Below are 14,661 nucleotides of genomic sequence, written 5' to 3' on the forward strand. Positions count from 1 at the left end.
TAAAAAATTTTTGAGGAGCCGAAATTAAATTGTAATTTTTACGATAGAAAAAAATACAATTTCATCATTTTAATAGCCTATATATTTATAATTTTTAAAGGATTAAATCAAATTTTTATATTTTTAAGGGGGCAAAATACAATTTTACATTTACTAATTTAAAATTTTAAAAATTTTAAAGGGACTATATGAAAAAAAAATCATTTTAAGGGAATTGGAACTCCTGCCAACCCCTCTGGCTCTAGTTTTGTCACTGATCTCGAGTTGAGTTCAAATCTAAAAATAAATGTCTGATCAAACTCTAAACAAATACCGAGCAACTTAGCAATATTTGAGCTCAAGACTTGATTATTCCCCTAATTTAGTTGATTGAATATTCTTAAATGTTAGGGTTGAAATCTCATTAACAGTTTTATTTGATAGATGATATTAAAGTACCCTTTTTAGTCCAATATGATGTTGATGGCATGCCCTGTTCTTAGATTAGGGTAGCCTCTCCTTGCTTAAATTTAAAGGTATAAAATAATAATAATAATAATAATAATAATAATAATAATAATAATAATTTCAACCAGCATCCTTAAACTATGATTCAAAATTTTAATTTGGTTATTAATTTTGAAACGTTCTAATTAAATTTTAAGTATCAATATTATATCAATTAGATCATTACATTGTTTAGTCATTAGTTTGATTATTAAATGTCAACTAAAATCTAACTTAGAATATTTAGAATACATAAATCAAATTGCAAGTACAATGTAGTTATTGCATAGACGGTTTAATCGCTCTTTGTTGCCTTTTTTGGGGTGAAAAAAAGAAAAGAAAATGCAAGTACAATGTAGTTATTGCATAGACGGTTTAATCGCTCTTTGTTGCCTTTTTTGGGGTGAAAAAAAGAAAAGAAAATGAAAATGAAAAGGTTATAATAAAATAGAACTAGGTCCCCGACGGGGAAACTTCAAAATTTTGAAGACCTTCTCTCCTCTCTTTAACTTGTTTTGTGATTCCATTAGCTTTTTCATTATCTTTCCTAAGGATATGTCGAATGCCTCAATGTCTTACTCTGGATAAATTTTGGTGAATTCTCCTGATCAGAGTAGAGTCTAGATCATTAAGCCTAGTTCTGAATTGCTAAGACTGCCTCCATGCTATCAGTTTGAACCATCTCACTGTCATATTTTTGCTCCAAAAGAAGCGTTAATCCATCTAAGATGCCCCACAATTCAATTTTCATAACAAAGCAAAAGCCCAAATATCTGTTATAGCCTAGAATCCATCTTCCATTATAGTCTCGTAGAACACCCCCTGTTGCAACAAAATCGGTTCCCTCATTAACGACACCATCAGATCTTAAGCGAATCCAATTATTGCCCAAGGTCGAAGGTGGAATCACTCTTTGTTGCCTTTAACACATCATATATAAGTTATCCCTACAATAAAATTATACATATTTACAATTTGATTCGCGTATATTAAATATGTTCATGTTAATGTTTAATGACTAAATTGAAATCTAAGGAAACAAAAGAACTTAATTAATGAAATACTAATACTTGGAAAACTTAATTAAAATTTTAAAAATAATTTGTTAATTTAAAATATCAGCAATGGTAAAAAAATTAAAATAAAATCACCATATTGACATACACTATTAATATGTTCGTTTTATTGTATGAAACTATGGACAACCTCAATTCTTAAAATATTGGATCGGTTAAATCGATTGAATCAAATTTTTAATATTTTTATAATTTATTTTATCGAATTAGTAGTCTAACCAATTCAACCACTAATCCGATTTTAAAAATCTTGATCCATATAAACCCAAAACAGATAATTAATACCATTTATAATTGTAAGTTAGCAAAAAAAGAACACCCCCCACCACACTCGTGTTGGATTGGACCAAACATCATCATCCACTCCCTGGACGGCAGTCCCTATGCTTTATTTTTTTTACTGACTTTTGATGAATGGTTGACCCACATTCATTGACACAGTGGGGAAGCCCATGAAAAGAAAATTATGTTACAATTTGACCCTTAAATTATACTTATTTTTTTAATTTAGTACTTAAATTTTTTTATTAAACAATTATTTCGTTTTAATTTACTTTAAAAAATAAAACATTTAACACATTTTTATTGAATGCGAATAATTTTTAAATAAATAATAATTCAAATACCAAAATAAAAAAAAACTAAAAGAAAACCTACTACAATCGTGAGTTAAAAGAATACCTAACTCAAAAAATCTTATCACTTTAGCAGTTAATAGCTGTAGTGGCTACTATGGCCATTTTGCACCAACTGCTGGGACGTGTAGCCCACCTCCATGTTCCCTCACTTCCATTCTTTTTAAACCGACCCGAGCTAAAAAATTTTAAATTTAAACCAATTCAAGCCCGAGCTCAAAAATTTAAATTTTTTTAAGGACCAACTCTCTTATTAAAAAAATTTGAGGTATCGACTTTTACATAGACCCTCAACGAAAGTATTATCCTTAGAATGTTTATGTTTGTCCCAAAGGGATTTATAGAGTTTAAGCGCTTTCGCCAAACTCCGTAAGCCCCTTTGGGTTCTCAGAATAAGGGTAATACATCAATTGCTTAATCGACAACACTTAACAAATTCAATCTATTTCCGACTCAATATCTTAAATTAATAACACAAACAATTATTAAGAAAAAGTAGAAAATAGAAACTAGTGCCAAATAATAATAATAATATACAGTTGTCCAATTTTGTTTTTACAGTGACCAAAATTTGTTACCATGAAACCCCAAATTATCGAAAAGTAGAAAAACCAAAGGGTTTTTCATTACACTGATAAAATAATTATTAATACAAAGTTTTTTTTTTTTTTTTTCCATTTCTTCAGCCGTCCCTTGTATAGAACTTACCTTACTCCACTACGGCGCACGTTAGCTACATCCCACGGTGCATGCTAGCAACTACCACCTCCACTTTCTTTTTCCCTCCCTTTTTTATCAGCTCCCAGCCGCCACTAGCGACGGACCACCCCCCCCCCCACAAAAAAAATTATATTTTAATCATAACAATTTGGAGGGCCATGATTGAATCAAATCACCTTAACCATTCACCATCCGAATCTTCCGGGTCGGGCATCTTGTTCAAATCAACCCGATTTAAAAACCCACCATTACTGGGCTTTAACTGATCACCATAGTCACCACCATTATAGCTATGACCATGATGATGATGATGATGATGATGGGCTGCTGCTGCTTCAAGAGCATCAACTCTAGCACCAACTTCAATAGCTTTCTTCCTTATAGAAGCCGAAGACAAATCGCCGCCGCCGCCGCCGCCGCCGCATCCGATTTTCTCTCCCGTCAAAAGGTCAGGGAAATTCAACCTAGCAGACGGCCCACGCAAGTAAAAAACCGCCGTGTCGTAAGCCCTAGCCGCCGCAACAGGTGTTGAATAAGACCCTAACCAAATCCTCGACCGCTTGTTGGGTTCCCTTATCTCCGCCACCCATTTTCCCCATTTCCTCATCCTTATCCCTTTGTACGGCCTCTCCGTAGACGACTTCCTTGAACCAGCAACAACCCCTGTTCCATTTTCCATAGCTTTTTTTTCGATAAATCCAATGTTTTTCAACTCTGGGCCTGTTTTTTTTTTTGGCTGTATTAAAATTGGGCACGAAGAACTATAAAACTAAAGACAGGGAAAGGAAGGGTTTTTGAGGCATGCCAGTTTTGATTGTTGTGTCTCTCTGTGTGTGTTTGTGTCTGAAAATGGTTTTTTTTTTTTTTTTTTGCAGACAAATTACGAAGGTTTTTATGTTGCGAAAGAACTTTAAAATGAAAAAAAAGAGAGAAAACAAAGGAAAACTGAAAATTCCAGAAAATCCAAATTCACCGACACGAAACTGTGTGAAAGGGAGTTATTATTATAGTCAGGATTAATTCTCACTTTAGTCCCTCTATTATGCTGAAAATTCGAACTTTTTATTTTTATTCCAAATTTCTTTTAAGTTGGTCCCTATGTATACAAATTAAGTTAACTGTATAAACTTAATAGAAAATTTGGTACTTGTGTTTGACACTTTTTTTCTAATGGCATCTAAAGGCAACAGTGTTTAAGCTTTTTAGTGTTTAATTTCTGTTTAAGAGTTGATGTGATGAAAAATTCATAATTAGCTATTAACTTTAATCAAATCAATCCTAAAACCCAAATTAAATCACCTCTATCGGATTGTATTTGATAAACTAAATATAAATTTTAAAAAATTACAATCAAAACTAAATTTATTCTATTAACAAAAATCATGAAAATTCATACCCAACAAATCAACCGTAAAACCTAAATTATACACACACACAAAAGTTAACATTGTTATCTTTGGGTACTAAAATATATAACTTTTCTCAAATACAAATACCGTGTTGGACCAAAAATAACATATGCTCCAAATGATATAATGTCTTATTTTAAATGTTTTATTGAGTTTTGTTAGGGTCAAATGGGCATCAACTCAATTACTGAAATTACTAAAAGATTCCTGTATATACAAATTAAGTTATATTTTATGAGGATATTTTTACCTATTTAATATATTAAATCAATAAAAAATCAATCATAAGGAGATTTAAAACCCCAAACATCATGCCTGATAAATAATTAATTTTACTATTGTAACCAAACAATCAATTAGTTTGATGTGAATTTTTAATAAGTAGATCAAATTTGAAGGTGTTATAAATTTGGTCTTACTTATAATAATATAAAATAGAATTAAATTATGTTAAATTAAAATAAATGAGGATTAAAACCAGAATTAGTCCTTATTATCATTTCTTTAAATATTATTGTTTTGGAAGAAATAAAATAGGGCATAGATGTAGATGCTTTTGTCTTGGCATCTTGGGGTTTGTTTGGGCCTTAATGAGAATATCTCAATAGTCAGTAAATTTAATTCAATTAAAATAAAATAAAATGAAATTAATTTTATATTAATAGGATTTATATCAATACTTTTTACATCATTTATAAAATTAAAATCAATCTAATTTCTCAAAAAAATTCAATCTTGGTTTAAACTTTGATTTAATTCTAAAAGAGAATGCTTGAAAATTATCGATTTTATATTTACAATAGGTCTTCTTTATAACAACATTTCGTTATGATGAGTTAAGTTTTTAGAAGAATCGGTTTTTATATTTTATTTTAACCCTCGATAATAGTATATGGTCTAAATTTTTAAGTAAAATTATAGTTATTTCATATAAACAAGCCTATTAATTATAAATGATCTTAATTAAAATTAATCTTTGATGAGTTGAATTAAATATATCGATTCGATAAAATATTAAATTCCCAAATTTAATATTTTAATGTGAATTTGGAAAATTATAAACTTATAAATTGATTACTCAAATTTAATAACTCGTGATAAATTGATAACTCATATTGATTAACCGAACTTGTTAAATTTATGAACCTTATAATTAATCACGTGAAAAAAAATACATAAAAGCAATAATTACAATATAATAAAATTGTTAAGATATGTTATAATTACAAGAAAAATAAAATATTTGAAACTTATTTTTAATTATGAATATTATATCAATAAATAATACAACTGTCAGTAATAGTTTAAATAGGTGTCATTAAGGTGCTAGTTTAATAATTAATTAAAGAAATAAATTATTTAATTGGAATAACTATAGAAAATATATACGAACTTTGATCCAATGTGTAATTTCATACGTGAACTTTGGTTTTGTACAATTTTATACTTCAAAATTGATTTGATTCAGTTTTACAAATCATTTACAACATTATCGAATTAACATCATTTTACGTTGATGTATTCATTTTTTAAAATATGTACAATCAATTCAAATTAAAGTTTCATGCATATAATTGTATCAATCAAACATTATACGAGAGTTATGTATATGTTTAATATTTATCCCTATTTAATTAGGTAAAATAATTATGTATTTAGCAGGCGGTGATGAGGGGTTGTCGTTTTGTGGGCAAGTGAAGTGGAATTCAAAAGGTAAAGAAAAAATAAATGTCGTTTTGTTTTTCTCAAGCGTTTTTAATTAATTGATTGATTAAAATTTTAATTTTATGACGATTCTTTGTCTGTTTTTGTGACTGTTTTTCGTTTAATGATAAATTCTATCATTAGTCATTCAATTATAAATAATTTTTCATTTTGATCCCTTAATTTAAAAAGTTACAATTTGATAATTAATGAATTGAAATTACTTTTTAGTCACATGATTGTTAAGTGCCTAACTATGGTACTTTTTTAATTTGTATAGTAATAATTTTAATATTAAATTTATACTTTTTGTCAAATTAACCTTAAATCTATATAAAAATTATAAAATAAACTCAAATTTATTTAAAAAATTAGAAAATTCAATATAAAAATTCAAAATGATGAAATTGGATTACAAAAAATAGATCAATTTGGATCTCTTAACATGATATTCAACTTGTATAAAGCTTAATATGATTAAAGACAAATGTTCATACTAGAAAACTCAAGATTCTGCGCAATAAATTTCAAAATTGTTCAATATTTAGACATAATAACGGAAATTGACTCGATGTCAACTTTTTAACCAAAAGTACAAAATATACCGCATAATTTTCTTTTTCAAACTCAATTCAAAATTTTAATTCATTTAAATTATTTTTCAAAACCCACATCATAAAAACACATTATATCCCGAATCTTTTTCCATTCTTATAATAAAACATCTCCCCTCATTTTCTCTCACTTTATCTATTTTTGAAATTTTCATCTATTTTATTTATTTTTCGAATTTTCTATGTATTTTAGAATTTCTTAGAATTTTTATATAAACTTTTCTAAATTTGTAAAAAGAATTTCATGTTTTTATTGTTTTATGTAGAATCAAGATCAAATTGACAAAAAAATATAAAAGCCGAGGACTAAAATTGTTATTATACCAACTAAAAAGTGTCATCATTAAAAACGTAAATGACCAAATTGTAACTTTTTAAGTAAGTGATCAAAATAAAAATTTACTAGTAGTCGGAAAACTAATGATGTAATTTACCTTAAAATAACTTATTTATTATATTAAAGTCAACATATGAAACATAAGGTTTGTATTTTATACTCTATGTATTAATTTACACACTGATGTAACTTATAAAAAATATTAATAATCAAACATTTTAACTGCTAATTAAATTAATTAGTGGATGACTTCACATGATTTGATGAAAGTTCATGTATTAAGTTTAGATCTTCATCTTTTCATTACCTTAAAGCTTTTGCCTTTTCGATTATAGGTAGGGGTGAAATTAAAAATTTTTATTGGGGAAATGTTTAGGGTGTTTTATAATTTTACAATTTTAAAGGATTATAAAATAATTATATCATTTTAAGGGATAAAGTCCCTGCCTAATCTTTTTAACTCGGCCATTAAATATGAAGTCAATATACTAACTTAAGTATCAAAAAACGTCTTAAAGTACAATTTTCGGTATCTTTTAAATTCACATTTATCTTCTAAAATATTAGTACAAATATCTAATAAAAGCCTTAAAATTTTAGGTAAACTATAAAAATAGTCACTTTTGTTTGACTCATATTACATTTTAGTCACTTATGCCTAAAATTTTACGTTTTAGTCACTTACGTTAGGGTTTTGTTACGAAGTGGTCACTTTGTCGTTAAGCTCTATTACCTCCCTAACGACAATCCTACGTGACAGTGCAAATGAGTTTTAAATGCCAACTTGAATGTCCACCTGGGATGAGAATATGTTTTTAATTAAAAAATTAAATTAATTACACATTGAACTGGAAAATAAAAACTTTTCGTCTCTTTTTTCTTTTAGTTTTATTTTTTTTATTTTTATTGAAAAAACTATTGTCATCTTTGTTGAATCGAAACAATCGAAATCAAATTGAGTGTTTCATCAATCGATTGTTTTTTTTTTTGTTCAACATGAAAAACAAAGGATGGATTCAATGGAAGGTCCAAGTTCATCTTCTTTGCATCCATTTTCTCTTTTACTAAATAAGTAATTTTGCTCTAAAACAGCGACAACCCTAAAGTAAAAACCTTGTTATTTTCTTCCTTTGCATCCATCTGACTTGATATGCCTTCCTTTTTCATATTTTCCTCGCAAAACAAGAAACCTTTGAAAAGAACCCAAAAGATCCAATATTTAGTGTTTTATCTCTGAAACCCTATTTATTTTCTTTTCCCAAAATCCACGTATTGCTTCTTTTTAAATAGGAGAAAAATCGAGTTTTAGGGCAAAATTTTGTATTCTATTCTCATCTCAGCTAGACATTTAAGTTGGCATTAAAAACTCATTTGTACTGCCAAGTAGGACTACCTTTAGGGAGGTAATAGAACTTAACGGCGAGTAACCACTTCGTAATAAAACCCGAACGAAAGTGACTAAATCATAACATTTCAAATATAAATGATTAAAATGTAATACGAACAGAACGAAACTTACTATTTTCCAAAAGAAATTAAAAAAAAACAAATTTAATATGTGAAGCAAAGGGTAGGTCGGTGGTCGGTGGACAGATACCGTTAGGAATTGACTTTTCCCTACAAAAACGAAAACCATAAGAATTGATGGTCATTTTCGTCCTTGTCGAATATGATTTTCCTAGGATAAAATTGAGGATACTATTGGAAACTTTCAATAATGGTCCAACAACTAAATAAAAAAGAAATGGACCAACCCCCCTCCCTCTTATTTACTTATCATAATTATTATTAATGGACGGCTTAATTATTTATTAGCTGTTTAATTTGCGAGATTATATAATTTTATATCAATTCTTCAAATATTGTTTATATTAGATTTCATAGAAAATATCCAATCATGTACCCATAATTACATCAATTTGATTGGAACAAGTCATGAGTAATACTAATATAATATTTCTAGGTCTTATCCTTGCATTATATAAATTGTTAGATATAGTCTCTTATTTTATTACTCTTTAAAGTCTCACAAATTTTGACAAATAATTTGTGGTGCCCTAGGTAAAAGTATCATGGAGAATTTTGTATTAGCAGTTAAGTTGCATTTTACTCTTTTACTCAAAAGATGGGTAATTTAGTCCTTATATGTTAGATCAAAGAGCAAAGTAGTCCTTTTATTAAAAATTTCATCTATTTATGCTGTTAAAATTTGGTTTCTATAAGTCAACATGAGGTACACGTGGCACATCACATGTTATTATCTAGTTATTCCGTCAACCATCCTAGTTTTTAATAGTACAAATGGATGAAATTTTTAATGGAAAAGGACCAATTTGTTCTTTAATCTAATGTACAATGACTAGTTTGTCCATATTTTAGTTGAAGGGGCAAAATGTAATCAGACTTCTACTACAGGGACCTCCATGGTATTTTTCCATGCAAAAAAAATTAATTTAATCATAAAGTAGTTCTGTTGAGGAGAGGTCGAAATGGCTCGAGGGGAAATTTCTAAAGTGTCGACGATGGTTGGTAATGTGCCTGGGATATACTGACCACTGTTGAAGGGTTCACTAGCTCCCGATGGATGACACTTCGAAAACTTTTCCCAAAGCAAGTTCGACCCCACTTCGACAAGTTTCGATGCATTGTTTATTAATTGTCAATGGAGCACAATGTAAGTTGGATTGTATTATGGGATAATGTAACTTTTGGCCCTTGCACTTAGCAAGTAGGCCTACATTGTCCCCCGAACTCCTTTTTAATCCACTTTGACCCTTGAACTTTAAAATTGTTATTCATTTAAGCCCATATTGTTAATGATTGTGAAAAAAAGGGTATAATGTGACTTTTGGCCCTTGAACTTGGTAAGTAAGTCCACGTTGTCCCTAAACTTAACAACTAGGTTCACTTTGGCACCTGTATTTTTTTGGGTCTATTTTGAACTTAAAAACTAGGTCCATTTTGATCCTTGAACTTGAAAAGTATAAAAGTTTGATGATGTGGCACTTTGAGTTTGAAAAATATATTTTTTAAAAATAATGATGTTGTATAATCTCAGAGTGTCATATTCAATGATTTTAATAACCGGTGGTTATAATTTACAATACTAATAGCTTATAAATTACCACAAATGTCCTAAAGGCTAAAGCAAAATAGTAATACTAACTTACAAGACCAATACCTTATAAGTTACCAAAAATGTCGTAAAGGCTAAAGCAAAAGGATTAATTACTCCAACAAGTGAGATGATTTATTTTTACTTTAGAAAAAATCAATTCCTTTTCTACACTTAAACTTATAATTAATAAAATATATATATGATTAAATAAGATCTGATTATATTAAAATGAATAAATACTAAATTTATACATGATTTTTAAATTGATGCAATTATACATATGAAATTTAAATTGTGGTTCATATATCTATATGAAACTTTGATTTTGATTCAACTGTATATGTTTTAAAGAAATGACTGCATATATTTATTTTCATATCGATTAATATAATTTATTGTGCATGCAATATATCAACGTAAAATGATACTAATTCGATAATGTTGTTGATAATTTGTAAAAATTGAATCAAATCAAAATTAAATACGCACATTGAATATCCTCACCAATTGGAATTACAAAAGGAAAAGGAAAATTAAATATTTTGATGGATTAGATAGATTGAGCATGTGCAATTAATGTCAACATTGAATTAAATGTCATTCAAAAGAGAAAGAAAGAAAGAATTAAATGAAAACGAGTAAGTATTTTGAGACAAACAAAATGAAGAAAAACAAATAAAGGGGTAGGTTTGAAAAATAATATAAATTAAGATAGCTAAGATCCTATATCTAATTTTTCTCCTATAGACTATGACTTTTGATCCAATACAACAACAACAAATTAAGTATTTACAATTCCAAGTGTTTTGGAATTAAGGGTTTGCAGATCTTTTATTTTTCTTTATTTTCCCCTCCCCAATTTTAATTATTTAAAGAATTAAATTATTAAATTTTTGAAAGAGGCAAAAATTGTTATTATTGATTCAAAAGGATTAAATTGAATTATTATAATTTAAGAGAAGTTAAAAATAAAATTGTACCATTTATCCGAGTGAGGTCAAAACCCCTCGTGCTTCCCCATTGCTTTAGGGACCGCATGAGGGGCCGGGTTAGGGCTTTGTCCCTCAAAATGGCAAAATTTTATTTTAGTTATTTTTATAATTTTGAAATTATAAGTCAATACGATGATAAAATTATATTTTTGTAATTTTCAATTTATAAGTTAGTACGATGATAAAATTTTATTTTTATAATTTTAAAATTATAAGTTAATCTTTTTATACGGGGTTGGCAGGTGCTTCGCCCCTCACAAAATGGAAAAATTTTTATTTAGGCCTTTTAAAATTTTTAAAATTTTAAGTTAGTAAAGGTAAAATTATACTTTGCTCCCCTAAAAATGTAAAATTTTGATTTAATCTTTTAAAAATTATAAATATATAGGCTATTAAAACGGTGAAATTACATTTTTGCTATCATAAAATTACAATTTAATTTCGGTGCCCTAAAAAAGTTATTTGGTTTCGCCTTTAGTTCTGATCATATATGTTCTTTTTGATACAATGTTTAGAACTACCTATATATTCTCCTCAACTCATAAATAGAATGATAATGCACTTTCTCTTGTATTGACAACAATATTCATACTAATCGAAGTAAGATTCAATCGGCCACACACAAACTCTTAGTAGAACCTGTTTTTGTTGATTAAGATTGCGAAATTCATGGAAAAGGAAGGTTTAATTTATTATTTCTTTTATGTTAAATTAGACCATTTAGATAAGACAGACAGGTTGTACCAAAGAGAAATCTTTTAAAATTTAAAGCTTTTCATTGGGATTATAATTATAATTATAATTATAATTATTGCTTCCCAAATCCCTAATTGTCCGATTGTAATATGGAATTGTGCCAATGACGTGCTACCCAAGATGCATTGCTTAGGGTTCAATTAAAACAAAACAAAAGTTGTTCTATTTTTCTTGTAGATTTCAATGCTTTTTTAATGGGATATTATTCTCTTGAATATTAGCTGTTTAATTTTAGGGTTTAGGGATAATAATATATATTAAATGCAATGATGTAATTTAATAATATAAAACATGAAAGGTTCGATAAGCGTTTAGCTGTTTAAGTTAAGTATTATTAAGCTTAAAGTCGGTTCAATCGATAGTTCAAATTGCTCGAGTTTAGCTCGATAATTATCGAATCAAGTTCAATTTTTTTTTTAATTTGAACTTGAGTAGCTTACGAATACTAGTGTCTCATTTACACCCTGATAGGAGACAATGTGTAACACCTTCGATAAATTTTTGAATTAGGAACTGTGTCGGATCGGGTTAGGAAATATTAGAGAATTTTAGAACCAGATGAATATGAATTTCTATGAGTAGCAATGAACGTAACATTTCAATACTCGAATTCAACGAGCGTATCGAAAATAGGGGTGTTACACAAGTACCTCCAAAATTTTAAAAACTTTTATTAAGCCTTTTAAAGTTTTTGAAGTTTTAGTTACGTCTTTCAAACTTTTTCAAAAATTTCATTAATTCTTTCAATTTTTTTTAAAAAAATAGTTAATTCTCAATTTTCTTTTAGAAAATTTCATCAGAGCTCTAATTTAAAAGGGCATTTTGCTAGGGATTAACCTCTATTTTTTTTTTGGTAACACAACTAGTGCGGCTTGAATCCAAATCACATCTAAAACAGTGAATACTTTAACCATCAGGCTAATTAATAATTAACCTCTAATTTTAAATCAAACTATTAATTATCATATCATAAACGTTATGTTGTCAAATTATGCATGCCATTGTCGATGGCTTTTATTATGAGGTTAGGGTATTTTCCAATAGCCTCTTTTTATATATATATTTAAAATAATTTTCATTATTATATATAATATAATATTTATAATTAATAAACAGACTTTACTCTCAACCAACTATGTTAATGAATATCCTGAAAATTTACAAGTTTTATACTAATTGTTTAGCTAAAATTAGAAAAAGAAAAACAAGCATCTATTACTTTTGCAAGACCAAAAGGGACGGATCATTGAAAAATTTTAACTATAATTTAAAAAAAATTATTTTAGCTCTTCATTTAATTTTTCGTCTCTTTTTGCCCTTGAGCTTATGCTGTTTGTCAAATCACTCTAAAATGAAGGAAAAAATTAGCGTTTGTTAACTTTACTGACATGACATCAACTCAGTCGTATAGATCATGTAGAAAAGAGACAGGAAGTGGCCTTGCCCCCTGAAAAAGGTAAATTAACTTATAGCCCTTTATACTTTATGAAATTACAAATTAATATATAATGGTAAAATTACACTTTGGCCCCAAAAATTTATTATTCATTCCCTCCAAAGCAATTTTCTGGCTTCACCCTAGATATAGATACTTAATTATTGTATTATGCTAGTTGCCTCAAATGTCTTTAAACTATTATTTAAATTTTAAATTGGTCTTTGAATTTCATCATAATGTTTTAACCGAGTCTTCAAAATATTAATATCATACCAATAAGATCCTCTTGTCAACTCAGTGATCAACTTAGATTTTAAACGCCAACTTAGTTCTCACATGAAACTTATCTAAAGCATGTGTGGACGTATTAATTGTATAAACAACTTAAACCTAACATTTTAAGAAAAGTCAGTACCATCAAAGTTTATGAGAGGCATTTTTAGCATATTAAACTTAAATTATTCATGCGATAAGTTTACACGTGTTTAAAATTTGATCTTCATACTCTAAATATATTTCATGAAATATTTGAGCTAATATTTAATACACATGTTGATATGATAACCTAATTACTACAATACTAATGCTTTGATAATTCGAGGGACGTCAACTTATTCGAAAAAAGTCTTCTAATTATTATTCGTTTGGAGTGAAAACTAGCTTGCGAAAAGTAAGAAACTAGAGTGAAGGGCAGAGGTAGCTAAGCCATTCACTAAGATATTTGTTTGATAGGCAAATTTGACTTTGAAATTTCATAAAGAAAATCTTCTTTCAAAATACATTGCATGTAATTTTTTCTTCTTCTTTGGATTAATGGTATCTGGTCATGAGACCGATACAAAATCTAAGTCAAAATTAAAAATAAAATCAATTCAATTAAGAGTGTGTCTGAATGGGCGGTGCGTTTATCTGTAATCAATGTAAAAATAGCAGCGGCGGTGATAGTAGATACTGTAATGATATTGTAACGTGAGACAAAAAATAAGCTAAACACACTGCACTACACCCCGCCACCCATCCAATTCCACCCTAAATTTAATATTTTTTTTTATATCTCTATTACTTCACAACATATATTTATGTTGTGTTATTTTCCATGACGTATTATTAATTATATATTTAACTCATTCCTCAAATTTATATAAATATTTTTAATTGCGATGAAACGTCATAAAAATTATATAAAAATATTAAGTTTGAGAAATAAATTATGTTGGTTTTACAAATAATAATTGGACCTCCAAATCCAATTATTGAATTAAGAAAAGTCAAGAATTTAGGTGAAGGAAAGCAATTAGGAAAGTTGGTATATTAGATTTTCAATTCAACTAGTTTGACACCACACCACCGGCTATTTAATTGTTGCTTTATTATAT

The 14,661-nt window shown here is 28.1% G+C and overlaps 1 protein-coding gene across 1 annotated transcript; it reads right to left on the reverse strand.

Annotated features, from left to right (window-relative positions):
* Positions 1–2,707: 2,707 nt before the first annotated feature.
* LOC105787634 (ethylene-responsive transcription factor RAP2-10) lies at positions 2,708–3,888 on the reverse strand. Its single transcript, XM_012614116.2, has one exon. It carries the CDS (start codon positions 3,594–3,596, stop codon positions 3,090–3,092), a length of 507 nt encoding a protein of 168 aa, XP_012469570.2. The 5' UTR covers positions 3,597–3,888; the 3' UTR covers positions 2,708–3,089.
* Between the last annotated feature and the right edge of the window lie 10,773 nt (positions 3,889–14,661).

Source organism: Gossypium raimondii, chromosome 2 (assembly GCF_025698545.1).
Source record: "Gossypium raimondii isolate GPD5lz chromosome 2, ASM2569854v1, whole genome shotgun sequence".
Classification (NCBI taxonomy): Eukaryota; Viridiplantae; Streptophyta; class Magnoliopsida; order Malvales; family Malvaceae; genus Gossypium; species Gossypium raimondii.

Bases quoted from the DNA above. Each gene is read 5' to 3' on its own strand.
- LOC105787634 (XM_012614116.2), bottom strand. From the start codon at position 3,596: ATGGAAAATGGAACAGGGGTTGTTGCTGGTTCAAGGAAGTCGTCTACG.